This window comes from Fistularia commersonii, chromosome 7 (genome assembly GCF_037954325.1).
Source record: "Fistularia commersonii isolate RoL2024-O1a breed Wild chromosome 7, RoL_Fcom_v1.0, whole genome shotgun sequence".
Lineage (NCBI taxonomy): Eukaryota > Metazoa > Chordata > Actinopteri > Syngnathiformes > Fistulariidae > Fistularia > Fistularia commersonii.
In genome coordinates this window covers 8098556-8117091 of record NC_141290.1, presented here as the reverse complement: position 1 = coordinate 8117091, position 18536 = coordinate 8098556, and the positions used below count along the sequence as shown (strand labels likewise).

General features: G+C 50.7%; 3 protein-coding genes across 3 annotated transcripts in view; 1 reads left to right on the top strand and 2 right to left on the bottom strand.

Annotated features, from left to right (window-relative positions):
• The first annotated feature begins 870 nt into the window (after positions 1–870).
• edem1 (ER degradation enhancer, mannosidase alpha-like 1) lies at positions 871–11293 on the top strand. The gene is made up of 12 exons (XM_086149518.1): positions 871–1437; positions 2934–3006; positions 3324–3427; positions 3592–3763; positions 3873–4056; positions 4129–4303; positions 7723–7843; positions 7926–8096; positions 8178–8251; positions 8329–8425; positions 9897–10079; positions 10326–11293. The coding sequence occupies exons 1-12, from the start codon at positions 971–973 to the stop codon at positions 10413–10415; spliced, it is 1911 nt and encodes a 636-aa protein (XP_086005644.1). The 5' UTR covers positions 871–970; the 3' UTR covers positions 10416–11293.
• Positions 11294–12266: 973 nt separating this feature from the next.
• gnat1 (guanine nucleotide binding protein (G protein), alpha transducing activity polypeptide 1) lies at positions 12267–15518 on the bottom strand. The gene is made up of 9 exons (XM_086149517.1): positions 15276–15518; positions 14546–14588; positions 14324–14465; positions 13753–13910; positions 13515–13643; positions 13313–13442; positions 13088–13241; positions 12794–12999; positions 12267–12722 (listed from the first exon to the last, which is right to left on the bottom strand). Exons 1-8 carry the CDS (start codon positions 15379–15381, stop codon positions 12809–12811), a joined length of 1053 nt encoding a protein of 350 aa, XP_086005643.1. The 5' UTR covers positions 15382–15518; the 3' UTR covers positions 12267–12722; positions 12794–12808.
• Positions 15519–17037: 1519 nt separating this feature from the next.
• Positions 17038–18536, bottom strand: part of LOC147232591 (semaphorin-3F-like) — a 36112-nt gene continuing 34613 nt past the window's right edge. The window contains exon 21 of the mRNA XM_086149516.1: positions 17038–18433. Coding sequence (XP_086005642.1) covers positions 18005–18433 — 429 coding nt within the window. The 3' untranslated portion in view covers positions 17038–18004. The remainder of the gene's footprint in view (positions 18434–18536) is intronic.

The following is an 18536-nucleotide window of genomic DNA, read 5'->3' as shown; positions in this document are numbered from 1 at the left end:
CTCCGAATACAAACCCTGATTCAAAATTCACATCCGTCGTATCCGTCCTGTCTGAAGCTACTCAATACTCACAGACTGAATGCCGTTCTGTTGGCGCCGACCTCTGGCCCGTCAGTCAGACCTGGGCATTTTATGGCCCGAGGCCCATATGTGGTCCTTTGGGCGTCCCGGTCCGGCTCGCGTGAGGTCAATCACCACATGAATGACAAGTGTGTTACTGTTAGTTTGGCCCTCCAACAGCGTTCAGGTTTCTCATATGGCCACTTGTTCACCCCTGCCTTAAGTTCAGGCGAAGGCTGTTGTCATTTTTCCAATGTTTACATAATTCAATCTTCAATATACGTTTCAAGAGAAAAACAGTCAACATCGCTGGTCCCCCTAAAGTATCTCCTTTGCAAAATCGGTCCCCAGAAATGACTCCATGTGTACTAGTCACTGTAGTTTATTAAAGATGTGTGTCGTTTCAGGCCATTTTTTAAGAACTTTAAGATGCTTTTTTTTGTTCTCTCGAGCGGCCAAATAAACCCTGTACGCGTCAGTCCAGTGACTATAAGAATATATATATCTTTTTTTAATATTTAATATAATTTCTCGGGACTTTCACGATAACAGTTTGCCGCGTTTCCTTTGTCCGACGGACCGCGGTCCCTGAAGGCGTCCCAAGCAGCGGCCCTGAACGCGTCGCTCCTGTGGCTCGCTCCTATTGGTCCACCGCTCCGGCAGAGAGCGGAATGCCACGAAATGCAACCGTTTGACGGACAGCTCGATGTCCAATCGGCTTCAAGCTGTCGGTGACGTCACCGGCCCGGAACCAGTCGCGTAAGCGGACGAGGGCGGGGTCGGTTTGTTGACAGGAAGTGCGTTCCGTCTGTCGGGTTGTAGTCCGACCGGAGAGCCGTCCGTACCCGTCCGTTCCCCCGAGACGAGTAGGGACCCGAAGAATGCGCGCAAACACCCGGCCGGGGCAAAGATGCAATGGCGGTCGCTGGTAGTCGGTCTGGTCGTCCTGCGGCTGTCGCTCAGCCTGCTGCTGGGGCTCCTGTGCGGGCTGGGACCCGGACCCAGCCTCAGCCTCGGCTTCAACTTCCACCTCGGCTTCAACCTGCACCAACTCGACCGGCTCTTCAGGGAGGAACCGGCGGCGCCGCCGGCGCCGGCCGGGAGCGGCTGGTCGCGGCGGGGGAGCCATTCCGCGACGAGCTGCGCCGATGTCGGACAGGAGTCGCCCAAGAAGTCTTACCTGAGCTTCTTCGACGGCGACAAGGACGAGTACGTCCGCAGGTACAGCTCCTTCCCGGACGCACTGAGGGCCAAGATGAGGGACATGGCCAGAGACATGTTCTACTTCGGCTACGACAACTACATGAAGTACGCCTTCCCAGAGGACGAGCTCAACCCCATAGACTGCGCGGGCAGGGGCCCCGACGTGCTCAACCCGTGAGACACACACCTGGGACACCAGGACACACCTCACTCTAGACACACACACGGGAGATACTTGGGTCGGACACACCTAAGACACCCAGACACACCTGGGTTCACACACACCTAGGACACATACACCTGGGACACCACCACCTGGGTCTACACACGCTTGGGACACCCAGACACACCTGGGTTCACACATGCCTAGGACACACACACACCTGGGACCGTACACACCTGGGACACCAGGACACACCTCACTCTATATACACACACACACACACACACACACACACACAGGATATACCTGGGTTGGACACACCTGAGACACCCAGACACACCTGGGTTCACACACGCCTAGGACACACACACAGACACACCTGGGACCACACACCCGGGACACCAGGACACCCCTGGTTTCACACACACCTGGTACACCAGGACGCACCTCAGTCTAGACACACACAGAATATACCTGGGTCGGACACACCTGGGACACCCAGACACACATAGATTCACACACACCTGGGACACAACACCTGGGTCTAGACACACTTGGGACACCAGGACACATTGGGTTCACCCACTCCTTGAACACACACACCTGGGTCCACACACATCTGGTACACCAGGACGCACCTCAGTCTAGACCAGGGGTGGGCAAACTACGGCCCGCGAGCCACGTCCGGCCCTTTGGTTTTTTTAATCGTGCTGCCACAGATCGGTACAGAATTCATACTTGATGTGAATGATTGAATGATTGGATCAATGAATGTGGAGCTCAGACAGGAGATTATTTCATTTTTGGAGCTACTTGAGAATTTTCCTGAGCCGAATGACACAGATTCGTTTTGTGATTTAGCCTTTAGTGTGGACATACTGACACACATGAATGAGCTGGACGTGAAGCTACGAGGGAAAAACCGGTTTGTGCATGCAGAGACATTTAAATATTTTAGATTCAAGAATGGCGACCTATAACGCTGTTTGAACACAAGTGCACACCTCGGGGTTTCACTTTCCTTTTCGGGTTCTAAGGGTTCTTTTGGCTCTTAAGCTTCTTAGGATTCGCAGGGTTGTTTTGGTTCTTTAGGTTCTTAGATTTCCTCTAACAGTGACACCATCAATAGATAGCGCGTCAAAGTCCACAAACAACCGTTCCATGAATGTCTCGGTCATATTTCCCCGTATTCTCTGGAGAACTGCGGTCCACCTGGTTCTTCTGGGCCCGACCTTCACCCTTCTATGATGGTAGATTAAATCAGTGTTTGTTAAAACAACCCGCTGTTGACAAAATGGTTGTTGCTATTTCCCCAGTCACGTCCTGGAGGTGGTCCTAGGAATCGGGTTCTGCTGTCGGTTTAAAGCCCGACTCTCTCCGAGGAGAGAGTGCATCTTGAGGAGACAGATGCAGTCTTCTCAAACCGAACATCTCATCACCGAGGAGCTTCTTCCTGTTCTGTAGTTGAATTCTGCTGCTGCCCAGTGAAGTGTGCTTTCCGTTCCAGGTCCAACATCAACATAAACGACGTGCTGGGGAACTACTCTCTGACCCTCATTGACACTCTGGACACTCTCCTGGTAAGTGGATCTGGAGGCCGGACCAGGACATCGGGACCTTAATGAAGGAGACTGGTCCAGGTCCCAATGATCTGCAGATCTCCTTCTAGAGAGTAGGGTTTCTGGGTTTCTTATTAGAGATGTGTGCTTCAGCTGAGTGTTAGTCTCTTTATGTCATGTTGGGATTCAGGAGATAACCAGGAAGGACCAACCTGCTGGCTGGGGGTTCTTCTTGTTCTTTCCTTTGTTGACACCTTGTGTAATATCTGCCTCCCCATCGGCTGCATGGAGCTCAACAGGAAATGATGGCGTGACCCCAACATTGCCGGTGTCTGCAGGTGCTGGGAAACGTGTCGGAGTTCCACCGTGCTGTCAAGCTGGTCATTGACACGGTTTCTTTTGACAAGGACTCCACCGTGCAGGTCTTTGAGGCGAACATCAGGTAGGAGCCTCAGGAATCAGGTGGAGTCTGAAAAAGACGTTGCAGTTGTGTCTTTCTGAGTCAATCTTCTCAAACACCTGCCTTGACCTTGACTTTCAAACAGGCCTTGATAATGTTTAATCTGTCCGTCCTGCTGAGATCTCCCTTTGCTTCTTGTCGTGGAGGATTCTGGGGAGCCTCATCTCCGCTCACATTCTGCTCACGGATCCCAAGCACCCCTTCGGGAAAGTGGGGTTTGAAGGTTACGATGACGAGCTGCTCCACCTGGCACACGACCTGGCCGTCCGTCTACTGCCAGCCTTTGAGAACACCAGCACGGGCATCCCCTACCCCAGGGTGAGCAACCGCAAGGGAGCTTCTGCTCCACCTGGTCTTCTGGTGGGCCTCCAAACACATCCTCACTTTTGATTCACACGAACACACACACACACAAATGTCCATGCAGGTGAACCTGAAGACTGGAGTTCCCTCTGATAGCATCAACGAGACATGCACTGCAGGAGCAGGATCCTTGCTGGTGGAGTTTGGGATTTTGAGCCGCTTGATCGGAGACTCCACGTTTGAGTGGGTGGCAAGGAGAGCTGTGAGAGCCCTGTGGAACCTGAGGAGCAACGAAACGGGCCTCCTAGGTGAGATGACGGCCTCATTTTGGACATCGGCACATTCGAGCATCCCCGAGATTCCCGTCCGTTATCGTCCAGGGAACGTGGTCAACATTCAAACAGGCCAGTGGGTGGGCAAGCAGAGCGGGCTCGGGGCTGGGATGGACTCCTTCTACGAGTACCTGCTCAAATCATACATCCTCTTTGGGGAGAAGGAAGACTACAGGATGTTCCAGGCTGCTTACGAGAGCATCCAGAACCATCTGAGAAGAGGGTGAGTGTGATGCTCACATAAATATTGATTATTGGAACTACTTTTTTGCTATGTGCACGATACCTTTGAGGTATCCCCAAGTGGCGGATTGATTCGGTAAAGGAGAGCAGTAGTGCGTTGGCGCGGTCAGCACAACAATGTTCTTTCTCTGTAAAAATCCAGTACAGGCATCGGTGATGGGACGACTGAATAAGACTTTACGTCAGCAAGGGCTGTAGAAGCTCCTGTAGCGATGGAAACGGCATCAAAGGATGCAAAGGGAAGTTTCAAACGAGTGAGCTGTGAACAAATGTAGTGCTAAACACCCTGTGAGCGGAGCTGCATGTTTTCGATGTGGACAAAGCTCTCGAGACCAAGCAGACGGTTGGCTCTGTGATAGAGACTGTAGATCAAGCGTTCGAAAAGAACACACACAGAGAAGGTGTAAAATGAAATGAAAAAGGGAAAGGCACAGAGATAGGAAAATGGATAAGAGTTCAGGAAATGAATGACACATACATTCAGGGCGGATCACGACAGACAGTGACAGAGGTCGAAGGGCACAAATTAAAAATGAAACTGGATACCAGGTCTGTGCTCTCACTCATATCACTGACAAAGTTGGAAGAAAAGTTTTCAAATCTTAAATTGAAAGGCAGGATGTCCCACAGCACTACTGAAAACCTACACAGGAGAAAGGGTAGGAGGAGGAAAACTCAAAGTGGAAGATGAAAACAGAAGAAACATTTTTGACATGTTGCTTGCTAGGAGCTGCGTACGGTGGCCAGGTATGAGGACTTAACAAGGACATGCTCTGGATGGCAAGTGACACAAAAGCAGCCCTTACTTGCCCCTGTCCTCAGCTGGGAGTGGCCAACTGCTCCATGGTAAAAGATCCACGTAGACTACGCAGGGCCCTTTCAAGACACTTGTTTCTTGCTGTTGTCGATGTATATTCAAAGTGTCCAGAAGTTTTCATCGTGAAAAATGCCACATCCCCAAAAACAGTTGAAGTGCTTTGCACACTCTTCAGAAGAGTGGGATTGCCTGAGCGACCCATCAGTGACAATGGTTGTCGATTTACATCGGAAGAGTTCTCGTCATTCGTCCGCAAAAATGGAATCAAGCATACATACGGGCAATATGGGCAAGGCTCAAATGTCGCTGCCAGATAGATGGCAATTTTCCCACATGTGTACAGAAATACTGACCCTGCTGCAATTGGCCAGTCTCAAAGTCAAAGATGTCACCTTTATTGTCAATTACTCCACATGTACTAGCCATTCAGAGGAGTCGAGAAGATTCACACTATCCCACGGTGACATGAAAGTGCGCGCAGATAGAAGAAAGTGCCATAGAAGAGGGAGTGGGAGAGTGGGGAGAGACTTCAGCATCCTCACAGCCTGGTGTATGAAGCTGCTACCAACTCTATGTGTGTTTGGTACCTTCTCTGTGAGGCCAGGAGGCCGAGCAGACTGTGTGCTGGGTGGATGGTGGCACTCACAATGGAGGAGGCTTTGCGGGCAAAGATGGGGTGTGAATGTCTTCCAGGAAGGGAATGAGGGATCCTTCCAGCTGTGTTTACGATGGGCTGCAGAGGTTTTCTGTTGTGGTCTGTGTGGCTCCTGCCCCACACAGTGATACAGCTGGTCAGGATGCTCTCCATGGTGCCCCAGTAGAACGTAGGGCACCATCTCCCTTTCACTGTTCATGATCAGCTGAAATCTGACCCTTGCAGAGATGTGACACAGAAACAGTCCATCAAAGGTGGACCATGTCAAGTCAGAAACTTTGTAATCAAACAAGTTTTGGCAAGGAATTACTGATAGTCAAGACAGAAATGTCAGCGAGGTGAAGCTTAGAGTGAAGCTTACAGTGACGCTTAGACCTAATGTCATTTGGCGACATCCTTTCAATCAACTGCTAGATGCAACAACTCTTGCTAATAGTGAGGAGGCCTGCTGATGTCCTGCTTTAGACCCTGAGCAGGCTGCAGACACAGCACCCACATGCCTTCTACCTTTTGTCTTGGGACCTAAACCTTCCTCCATGCTGCCTAAATTCACCCAGTATGTCAAATGTTGTACCAGGGACAACGAAACACTGGACCTTTTGTATGCCAACACTAAGGAGGCATACAAGTCAACGCCCCTCCCTCCCCTGGGGAGATCGGACCACAACTTGGTTTGTCTCCGGTCTGTGTATGAACCCCTCGTGTGCAGACAGCCAGCTGTGTGCCGCACAGTGAAAACACGGTCCCAGGAGTCCAAAGGTGCCCTGAGAGACTGTTTTATAAGAACTGTGCGGAGTGAACTCTGTGATCCTCATGGGGAGGACTAAGACAGCCCTACAGGGCTACATTAACTTCTGTGTGGAAAACACTGTACCTACCAGGACTGTATGGTGCTTCTTCAACGATAAACCCTTGGTCAACCCTGACATAAAGGCATTCCTTAAGGAAAAGAAGAGGGTTTTTAAGTTAGGAAACGAGGTGGCGCTGAAGCTAATGTAGAGGGCGTTGAGACGGAGGGTTAGACAGAGTAATATGGACAACAGGAGGAAGATGGAGGACCAGCTGCAGGAGAGAAACATCAGTGGAATTTGGAAAGGCTTAAAGGCCATCTAAGGCTATGATGTGCCAGAATCTCAGGCTATAACGTGCCAGACTCCCAGGCTGAGGGGGATCGGAGTTGGGGGAACGAGCTGAACCGGTTCTTCAACAGCGGTTCTATTCCTCATACGACACAGTTCAATGACACTCCTCTTCATGAGGACTCTGATTAATTTCTATTCCCAGCTTCAGAGTCTCCTGATGGTGGTGATGATGATGATGTCAATCGCACACCTGTTAGTGTGGATGTCTCCAAGGTGCCCTGTTCAGGACCCTGAGCCTCGAGAGAGGCCACAAAGGCTTGAATTGTAAAACAAAAAAAAAAAGCTATGCCACGTCATTGTTCGATGTTGAATAGTTTACGTTTACGTTTTCCATCAAATAGATATTGATATATATATATATTTTTTGTCTTATAAGGTGGATATCTAATGTCATTGTGTCCTGCAATGACAGTAATTCTGATTCTGACATCAATGCTGCAGAGGAGGAAACGTTCACATAAATATTGGTTTTGGAAGCTACTTTTATGCGATGTGCGTGATCCCTTTGAGGTATCCCCAAGTGGCTGATTGCTATAGTAAAGGAACGCGGTAGTGCTTTGGCATAGTAAGCAAAGCCATGTTACTTTTCTGTGTCAATATTCAGTAAAGGCATTAACTTTAATGCGGCGTTGGCAGGATGTTTGGCACGACTCAGTAGATCCCTCATGTTCCGCCGCAGCAAAAGAAAATCAGGATTGGCCTTTTGACACGAGGGAAATCAATAATGGGTATCCGCTAATGCCAGATTCTGAGTGTCACTGAATGCTTCCTCCTCTGGATTTCAGGAGGGAGTCGTGCAATGAAGGCGTGGGAGACCCTCCTCTCTATGTCAACGTCAACATGATGAGCGGCGAGATCATGAACACCTGGATCGACTCCCTCCAAGCCTTCTTTCCCGGCTTACAGGTTGGACTCCCGTCTCTGAGAACGCCAGCTGCGGAGGGAGAGGTCAACGATGGGCTCTGCCTGATGCTTTGTTTGCTTGAAGGTGCTGAACGGTGACGTGGACGATGCCATTTGCCTGCACGCCTTCTACTACGCCATCTGGAAGCGTTTTGGGGCGCTGCCCGAGAGATACAACTGGCAGCTGCAGGCTCCTGACGTCCTGTTCTACCCTCTGAGACCGGAGCTGGTGGAGTCCACCTACCTGCTGTACCAGGTGGTGCCTCTGGGCCGGCTCAGGTTTGGGAACGTCCACTTTCACCCAGGTGGTCATCGATGTTCTCCGTCCCTTTCGCAGGCGACCAAAAACCCCTTCTACCTTCACGTCGGAATGGACATCCTCCAAAGCCTGGAGAAGAATGCCAAAGTCAAGTAGGCCTCGCCATGCAGATGTTTGTGCCGGTCCTCCGATCCCCGCCCAGGACTGAGTGCGGCTGTGCTGTTTGCAGGTGTGGGTACGCCACCCTCCACCACGTGGTGGACAAATCCAAAGAGGATCGGATGGAGAGCTTCTTCCTCAGCGAGACGTGCAAATACCTTTACCTGGTCAGTTCCATCCTCAGAGCCGGGAGGGTCTGGATGTGACGAGTAGATTGTGTTTTTCTAAAAGTTACCAGAGGCAGGAGATGCGCCAGGATATTTCTGTGGTACTGAAGTCCTGTCTGACACCTTTAAGCTTAAACTTAGAGCACTGGTGATCAGTATTTCCTAAAGCTAGCTGCGTTCAGGGTTGTACAGAGTTCTGCTGAAGTCCGGGGCAATTCTTGACGGTATGCCCCAAAGACTCGCATACAAGGCCTAATATACTGAGAAATATGAGAAAGGAAAATATTTTGAATATAAAAACACAGATTTTAATAGATATCGATCAAATGTAATAATTTCTTTTCCCCAAATGACACCCCCTGTCACAAAAGACCTGAACCACTTCAGCTGGGAGATACACTTTGGACTGCGATTGTACTAGTAATACATTTTATTGAAGGCGCCGAACTCGACACCCAAAGACAATGTACAGACCAATACATATATACACTGCTCAAAAAAATAAAGGGAACACTTAAAAAACACATCCTAGATCTAAATGAATGAAATATTCTTATGAAATACTTTGCTCTTAACACAGTTGAATGTGCTGACAACAAAATCACACAAAAATGATCAATGGAAATCAATTGTATCAACCCATGGAGGTCTGGATTAGGAATCACGCTCAAAATTAAAGTGTAAAAACAAACTCCAGGCTGATCCAACTTTGATGTAATGTCCTTAAAACAAGTCAAAATGAATCTGTGTTGCTTCCTGAGTGGACACTATGATTTCACACAAGTGTGATTGACTTGGAGTTACATTGTGTTGTTCAAGTGTTCCCTTTATTTTTTTAAGCAGTATATAGACTCGTATAAATCCATCATCTCACACCAGGCCACATCTGAAGAATAGTTTTTAGATACTTTTATCTCAGGCTCGTCTGAGACGAGTCTTCTGCAAAGACTGTGGATCTTACATCCAAAGACTTTGAAAAGATTTGGAAAACTCCAACTCTGGTCTTTCAGCAGTTTTTTTTTTCCCACCACGCAATGTTTTGCCCGGGTATCTGCAGAGCCTCTGCTATTTCAATCCATCACTTTTTGTCTCTTCTTGGCGGCGATACGTTGAAGAGTTGACATCGTACAAGCATGGATCCAACAACCGCTCCCCTTTCTGGATGCTCAGTATTGATCGTGACGTTCATCCATCTTGGCAACAAATACCGTCTCTGCCACCAACAGCGCTCTGGCGATTGTTTGTCTACCGGGTTTCCTTTTTCCGGTTTTGTTGGAGCTCATCTATTGGTTGTTGATTGTCTTATGTCACTGCGAAGACTGAAAAAATATGTTCGATATTGTTGTAAGACGACCCACTGCGACTCCAGTAAGACTCTTGAGGTTTCCTTCCGACCTTTAGTTTTAAGTTAAGAGATGCCACTGGTTGTTTCATACATAAATATTAGTCTCGGTATCTCCGTCTCTCGCAGCTGTTCGACGAGGACAACCCCCTTCACCGCTCCGACAACCGCTACATCTTCACCACCGAGGGCCACGTGGTGCCCATCGACAGGCGCTTCCGGGAGAAGCAGTGGAGCGACCAGTACCCCTGCGAGGATGGAGCTCTCGCCCGGCGTGGACCAAACCGACAGCCGCCCGCCAACATAAGCAACGTAAGCCGTGATGGCTGCCGCTGATGGGGTCCCCTGGGGGCGGGGGGGTGGGGGGTTAGGTTGTACTTGAAATCTCCACCCAGAAACATGAAGATCCACACGACCACCTGTCCTTTAAACCCACTTCTAGTACTGTAACTGCTTTACACAAGTACTGCAATTCTGACGGTATCGTCGAGCGGTACTGGAGTATATAAACAAATACTTTACATGCATCATCTCAGCCCGATCTGTCTCCTCCTGCAGTGCAACAGGATTCCAGAGGAGCGGCGCTACACCCTGCCTCTGAAGAGCGTCTACATGAGGCAGATAGACCACATGGTGGGCTTGTTCTGAAGAGGAGGACCTTTGTGACAACCCTCGGGTGGAGGGTCACCTCCTTCCCCCTCCTCAGGATCTGGACAGGAAGGTGTGATGATAAGATCTGATCTTATGAAGATGACTGAGGGGTGCTGGAGGTGTTTCGAATGTTCTGCTGGACCACCAGGATTCTGTCATTGCCGTCGAAATTATGTTTGTAACTGATTTTAGAACGTGCGTGTGTGTGTGCCCGTGTGTGTGTGTGTGTGTGTGTGCGTGTGTGCGTGTGTGTGTGTGTGCGTTGCCCTTGAAGGCCCCGCGCTGGGGACGCTGCAGTATGTTCTCCCGGCCACCGGGGGCACTCACACTAAAGGGCTGAGCAGGAACCAGCTGTCAGGAACCTTCTTGTGCTTTAAATTGTGCCTAGTTTTTTACGTTGGTTCTTGAACGCCACATTTTTCACAGTCCATTCCTCCATCGGTGGAACCGAGCAGACATTACGGGATGGTAGAAGCCCAAAACAGCTTCCTGAGTAAACAGGAAGCGGGAATACTGGTCTCCGGCTTCTCTCCGTCTGACAGGCCCTCCGACTGTGTGTGTCCAGGTGCCTTAACTCTCCTCAGAGCGCCATCCTGCTCGAGAAGCGCAGGAAGTGACCACTTCCACTTCCTGTTTCTGGACGTGACAAGCCATAAATGTGTTGTCGGTGCCGAGCCGTGGGAAGGCGCGCGTGTCGTGTCGGGTCCACGCCGGCGCTCGTCGTTACAAAGGTCTTATTTGCTGTTTTCCTTCACAACAGTAATTCTAAACTCAGGGTCTAAAGGGAAGGAGGAACGTTTTCCGAGAAAATGTCTGACAAACGTGTTGGAATTGAACCCTTTCACTTTGGGGGATTAAAGCAGAACCAAAGTCCAGTTTCTTTCCTTGTTGGTTTCCTCTGAATCTCCACGGAGGTTTGGGTCCGATCCCGTCCAAGTCCGCCTTGGAAGTCCTGCGTCCCGTGACGCCACCTTTGTGTTCTACCCGAATAAATGATTGAGAGACGGGTTCTTCTTGGCAGCTGGACCCGGAGGAGAGTGGTGACTCCTGGCCCGAGGCAGAACCTCCCCATCTGGTCTTCCAGAATGACCACTTTCAGACCTCCAGTTCGATGTCAGTGAAGATATGAGTGTATAATTGTTACAAAGGTTTAGAGGAAAACACCTCGGTGAGCAACAATCGTCTTCTCGATTGTTAAAACCTTGGTTCCATCAAACAATGTTTGTCCGTCAAAGGACCCGCGGATCTTCAAGCTAAGGATGTGAAATGTAGCCAGAAATCGACAAACCTTTTATGACTCAACAGCAACCTAGATCAGATGTTCTCAAAATTGTTTTTAGAACCTGCATTCCTCTTCCTTCTTTGTCGTCACGCCGCCAATCACGCCATCTACCTTCCTGTCCTCTTTCCCTCCATCCATAGGAGTCCTCTCTGGTTGTCCTCTAGACCAGCGTAGGCAGCTCCACCTTCAGCATCCTTCTCCCCAGATCTTCACCGTCCTTCTTCTTCAGGTTTAAACCATTTTTCAGTCTGACGTTGACGCTTTCCACCGGATTCCATGGTTTCACCCGTACATCAGGATGGACCCTCCCGTTCCTGTTTCCCCTCAGACCTCAGGGTCAGAAATACACCGGGAGGTGTTTTCGCTCTGACCTTCGGACGCAAACCTTCAACCAAAGTCACAAACGCCCACTGCTGACAAGAAGTTGCTGAGTTGCATTTTATTTGTGAAAAATGTCCTGAGTTTTCTACAGAAGCTTTAGAAGGTTGACGTTTTGTACAGGGCCTTAGTCCTTCAGTAGAATTAGTATCTTACCAGGGATACGTTAGTGAAACATCTAAGGTGTTACAGAGTCCTCACAAATCAATTCTGATAGAAAGTCTTTGACTAATCGATCCTCTAAAGATGGAACCTCCTCTAGAGGTGGAGTCCCAAACTGCCCGTGGCCTTTGTTTGTCTACATAAAGGTTACTTCTACAACTCACTTACTCTCTACCAGAAGTGCGTCTGCAGGTGACGAGGCCGTCGGCTGAAGTGGTCGGTTACTGCGGGCGGAGACACCTAGCGTGGACTTCTACTCAGCTTCACTTACGAAGAAGCTTTCCAGATCAAACTACAGTTTTCTGTATCCTCCGCGGACCCGCTTCACCGAAACCCGGCTGGACTAAACTTCGCCTCGGCTGTCGCCTGGCCTCGGAAGACCTGAAGCTTTTGGGCCAACTTGTTTTTCGGACAAATCGAATTGGTGTTTGTTTGGAGGAACCTTTGGGGGTGAATAGGGCCGGGCTCCGACCTTACGGACCCTGCGGAGAAGACAGTCAGTGGTTAACCCGAGAACAGAGGTAAACCTGCAGGACTTGAGAACCTTCCTCACTTTGAATGGCGCCTCTTAGAAGAGACCGCAGTCCTTCAGGTTCTCTTTGATGATGATGTCGGTTACGGCGTCAAACACGAACTTGACGTTCTCCGTGTCTGTGGCACAGGTCATGTGGGAGTAGATCTCCTTGACGTCTCTGCGCATGTTCAAGTCCAGGAACTGCACTTTGATGTAGTTTCCCGCGTCCTCGTATGTATTTGGACCTTTGTGAAAGACAGAAGGTACATTTGGCACATTTAGAAACCGGTCGCTCCTCAGCCTTCTGCCGTCGACCCTCTGCCCGTGTCTCACCGTCATAATCGGGGAAGCACATGCTGAGGTGAGCTTTCTTGATCTTCTCCACGAACACATCCTTCTTGTTCAAGAAGAGGACAATGGAGGTGGTGGCGAAGTAGCGGTGGTTACAGATGCTGTTGAACAGGTGCAGACTCTCGTGCATTCGATTCTGGAAGACAGGATCCCGGTTAGAGTATGAACCCCGAGCTGCAGAGCAGGTAGGAAAGTCTGATTTCTTACCACTTCGTCGTCCTCCACCAGCACCATGTCGTAAGCGCTCAGAGCGGCGATGAAGATGATGCAGGTCACACCTTCGAAGCAGTGGATCCACTTCTTCCTCTCAGACCTCTGGCCTCCGACGTCAAACATCCTGCACCCAAGCAAAGTCAGACGGCGTCCGTCGTCCCCGGTGTCAAGCGGGTCGGTCCCGTCGTTCCCTCACCTGAAATTGAGATCTTTGAATGAGAACTGGGTCTCGATGATGCCGGTGGTCTTCACCCTGGAGCGCAGCACGTCCTGTTCGGTGGGAACGTAGCCGGGCTGGATCAGACGCTCCAGGTCATTCAGGTAGCTGAAGCGAGAGAAAGCCGTCACATGTATGCACGGTGTATTCATAAATCCTTTCTCCGAGGTTCACGACGCCCCATATGCGCCAGCAACTCCATCCGAAGGTCCCTTACTATCCGGCCGAGTCGTTGAGCTGGTACTCGGAGGCCCTGTCGAAGCAGGCCTGGATGCCCGAGTCCTTCCACAGGCGCAGGATGATATCCGACATCTCCTTGGGCATGGTGCCCTCCTCGATGGTGTCAGCCAGATGCATCAGCTTCCTGGCGTCGTCCTGCAGACACGCAGATGGTCACGTGAGTAGATCACCGACGCCAGAACGTCTTTAAAACATCTATCTAACGGTGTTCCTCAGCAGTCCGCCGTCTGGGTTTGGAGAGGCAGGATTTACTTTTTACAAAGAAACCGATACATTTTTGACGTTTGAGTAAAAATGGACTTCCTCATATATATATATATATATATATATATATATATATATATATATATATACACATATAGATATTAAACAGTATGTAACATCATATTTTGTTTGTTTGAATTAACCGATATTTAGAGAAATATCGGAGGAAAGCTTGGAAGATAGTCGTTTGTCTCTGGAGGTCAGAGGTTCTCCGGTATCTCTGCGGAACCGACGGACGGACGGAGTCTATTTGTTTTGTCGGGATGTTGTGGAAAGAGCGCCACCTGCTGGTCGGGATGGCCGTAGTTGATGCTGAGCGTGGTCATGGCCTTCACGATGGCCATGATGGACTGCAGCGTGTTGCTGTAGATGATGGTGATAAACTCCAAGCATTCTTCAAGCGAGTAGCCATCTTTGTGGATAATTCTGCAGAGGAAGCAGATAGAGGCTCAGCGAGCGATGTCAGCGGCAGCGTTGCTCGAGACGCAGGAGCCCGAAGTTCTTACTTCATCTGTTTGACGATCGTGCTCTTTCCCGATTCTCCGGCACCTGAGGATGAAGAAACAGGCGGGATGAAGCCGCTGGTCCTCGAAGGGTCAAGGACAGATGTATGAAAACATGACCTTGTTCTCAGGCTCAAGCTGAGTTTGAAAACACAGATGACCCCATGACCTTAATGCGCCTTACATTAAGTCTAATCTTGCTCACAGCTGATTCAGTGGGAACTTCTCCCGCCCCTGACCTTCACTGTCACCGGGATCCCGCCGCTTCTGCTTCTACAACAAAATCCCAACTGGACAAGCTCATTTTAAGAGTCCAAAGTAGTTCTGGGGTCGTCTTGGATCCTCAGGTGAAGAAGGAACAGGATGGACTTCTTCCCAAAGAAGTTCTCATCTGAATTCAGTAATCTCCAGCCCTCCAGGCTTAAGCCCTTTGTCCCAGAGGAGCTTTTGTTCCAGGATTAATGAGGGACTGATCACCACTTATCGTTACTCCGCCGGTCAGTGCCGGTCACTGACACCGTGGAACGCACGGAATCGATCAGATCTATATCTAGAACGGTATCTGGACCTCCCTGCAGGACCTCGAAGCAAGTTCTAACCCCCTGACTCATTGGAAGACACGCCAAAGTTTCACGAGCGACCGGTAAAACCCCGGTCGGGCCTCCAACCCTGAAAGATGTCATGTTCCTGTGAAGGAGCATCCCTGCAGCACCTGCCCGCCTCCCGGATTTACCTAACAGCAGCAGCTTCACTGTCCTTGCGTCCTTGTCGGCATCTTCCTTCAGCTTCTTCTCCAGCTCCCTGGAGCGTTTCTCCTCTGCGCTCGCTCCAGCCCCCATCCTCCGATTCCTCGGCTCGGGCTCCTTCGCTCAAAAGCCAAGTTTGAGGGAAACTGGGAGAAGGTCGGTCCGGCGGTGGGCCGAGTGTGAGCAGCCTGCAGCGAACACTGGGGCGGGTTTCGGTCCTTTGTGTCTTAAGAAAGGATTTCGGGCGTCCCAGAGCCACCTGACCGCAGCCGACCAATACGGCGCAAGGACAGGAGCGTTTTAGGGCAGAGGAGAAGGTGCGAGGAGGAGCAGACACGCCAGTGATCTCACCTTTAGGGGGACTTTGCTGCGCTCAGCGGAAGATGAACATCGGCTCAAGTGCTTATCTCCCCGCGCCGTTCTTAGGTCCTGTTAGAAGAGAACACCGAAGAGCCCGACGGCTCCCCGGTCCACGCCGTAGCCGGATCAGAGGTCCAGAGAACCTGCGGGTTCAGATTGGGGCGTTCTGCCTTCATACATGGGCGTGAACCTTAAAAACCCCCTCCGGGTCCAGCACCGTCGCAGCTGCACGGGTCACCGGCATGAATAACCAGCCCCGAACCTCCTAGATGAACGCAGGAGGACCCTGGAGGCTGCAGGGGGAGCTCCAACGTGCTTAAAGGGCTTTGCGGTTTCACCCCACAGATCTCATTGACCTCAATCTGAGGCTGGTTAAGGATCTTAATCTTCTCACTTTCATTTATTTATGTATGCGCGTGAAGCACCATCTTCTCCACCCCGACCGGCTCGGAAACACAACAGAACAGCTGTTATTATAAAATATAGAGCTTTAATTTATTAGTCTGCAACATTGATGGGTATGAGCAGTGGTCCAAGGAGATCACCTGGATGCCTTCTCATCAACATCTTTAACATTATCATGAGGGTGGGTCTTCTTTCCATCCTGGAGGAGGGAGAGCACGTCCTTCTTCCTCGAACATCTCCACCTTCCCGGGGTTTAGGCGGATGTTCGCGCACAACCGCGGTGAGAAGATTAATACAAACACTGTACATGCAGAGGGAGCGGCCCCAGCTGAAGGCCTCAGAGGAGACCTTCTCCAGGTCCAAACAGCTGGTAGTGCTTCTATGGAACAATCCCATCCGTTCTCTATGTGACTGTGTGGCAACTAGACGTTCTCCACGATGGAGAACCTCCGCTGCCGGTTAAACTTTCAGGTCGGAGGGTCCCTGAAACCTTAGTGGCCAATAATTTGTAGGAGAGACTCTCCTCCTTCATCAGTTGGAATTTTTCCGTCAATTTTAACTGTTAAGGAAATTGTTCACTCAATTTCATTCACTCGGTCATTCTCCACGACGCTCATTTAGGACTCGGGAGCCCGGAGGAGGCGGAGCCTATCCCAGCAGGTTCACACATGGAGAGACATCCCATCATTCACCCTCTCATCCACACCACTGGACAACGTCGGGTCTCCAGTGAGCCTCCTGCATGTGTTCGGACTGTGGGAGGAACCCGGAGAACCCGGAGGAACCCCACGCAGACTCTGGGAGAACGTGGAGACTCCGCACAGGAAGGGCCTCCCGTGGGAATCCAATCGGGGACCTTCTGGCTGCGAGGGGGCGGAGCCAGCCTTTTGCGCCGCCGCGCCGTCCGTGAAGTAAATCCAAAAGAAGGTCATTGTTCTTCCTCTCTCTGGGATGATGTCAGATAAGAGCGTGCTCTTTGACGTCTCCTTGATATTTCATATTTAATATGTTTTTCTTACAGAGAATGCGTGAGTGAATGAATGAATGAGTGAATGAATGAATGAATGAATGGATGGATGGATGGATGGATGTTTCCCACACATGGCAGTCAGTCACAGAAGTTCCCCACAGAAGGACCGGTGAGCCCTCCTGCACCCGTGAGGAGATCAGGACGTTCAATCCACCTGAAGATGAAGGTCCTGCATCGCTCAGAGATGAAAACATGTGTAAATCCAAACCGTCTCTACATGTAGCTGCCTGCTGGAGTTTCTTATGTACCAGACGAGACCAGGAGAGGAGACGTCCCTCGGCTTTGACGTGGTCGAAAGCTCTTTTCTCCGAAAATAAACGAAACAACAGAAAAAAAAACGTCTCACGCACAAAAACAGCTTATCACTAAGATCACATTAGTTAAGGGGTCGACACGGAGATGTGGTTTTCACGCGTAGGCCGCCGCCGCCGCCGCCGCCGTCGGAGGAGGAGCAACGTCTCAATGAACCCTCTCAGCGGGGGGGTCGAGCCGTCCTTTTTGCAGTTAATGCCATTCTCATGGTCTTTCAGCGCGTGGAGCAGCAGAAGGTCCCGGCGAGGAGCCTGAGGAGACCAAATGCCGCCGGCAGTCACGTGACCCAACACGGTCGGAGGCTCCACTCGGACCCTCCGAACAGCAACGTGAAAGTCTTTGAGGAGAAGGACAACGTTTGCACAGACAATAATATTAGAATACAGCAACATCTCACGGACGGGTCTACTCACAGGAAACACCTTCTCTACGGAGGAACCAAGAATCACTTTTTTTTTTTTTACAACCTACAATAAATATGGTGTGTTTTTTTTTTCCAACAGTGGTCTGCTGGGCTGCAGCATCAGTCCCGTCCTGGTGGCCGGCGGTTGGAGTGGAGCTGCCTGGGAGGAGGTGCGAGCGGCTCTGGCGGAGAGGGCGTCCCGCTCCTCATGTCTCGGCCAGAGCCGTTTGCGCTTCGTGTTGTCGGCGGTTGCGTGGCTTTTTCTGCTCCTTCAGCTCCTTGGAGCTCCTGGCCTTGTTGTCCCCGGCGACGGCGTCTCCCAGCTGCCAGTAATCCTGGCAGTACTGGTTGATCAGACCCATCTCCGGCTGGCTCAGGATGGTCAGCAGGTCTTTGTACTGGCCAGCGCTGGGAGTCCAGGCGCTGGCCTGCGGCGGAGAGAGGGCCGGACCTCCGACTTCTGCCAGCGCGTTGTTGATGGTGCGGCTGGAGAGGACCACCAGCTGCAGCTTGACCAGGGTGTGCTTAAAGTTCTTCTCCGTGGACGTGCACTGGTAGACGCCGCCGTCTGACGACTGCAGGGAGCGGATCAGGAGACCTTGCTCGGTTTTCAGGATGCGTCCTTCAGAGCGCATCTTAGAGGGGGAGAAGAAGGAGAGGAGACGGTTGGAGAGGAGGAACCAAACCTACGGGCTGATAGAGAAGGTTTGAGGTTCAACATAATTTCCCCTAGAAAAA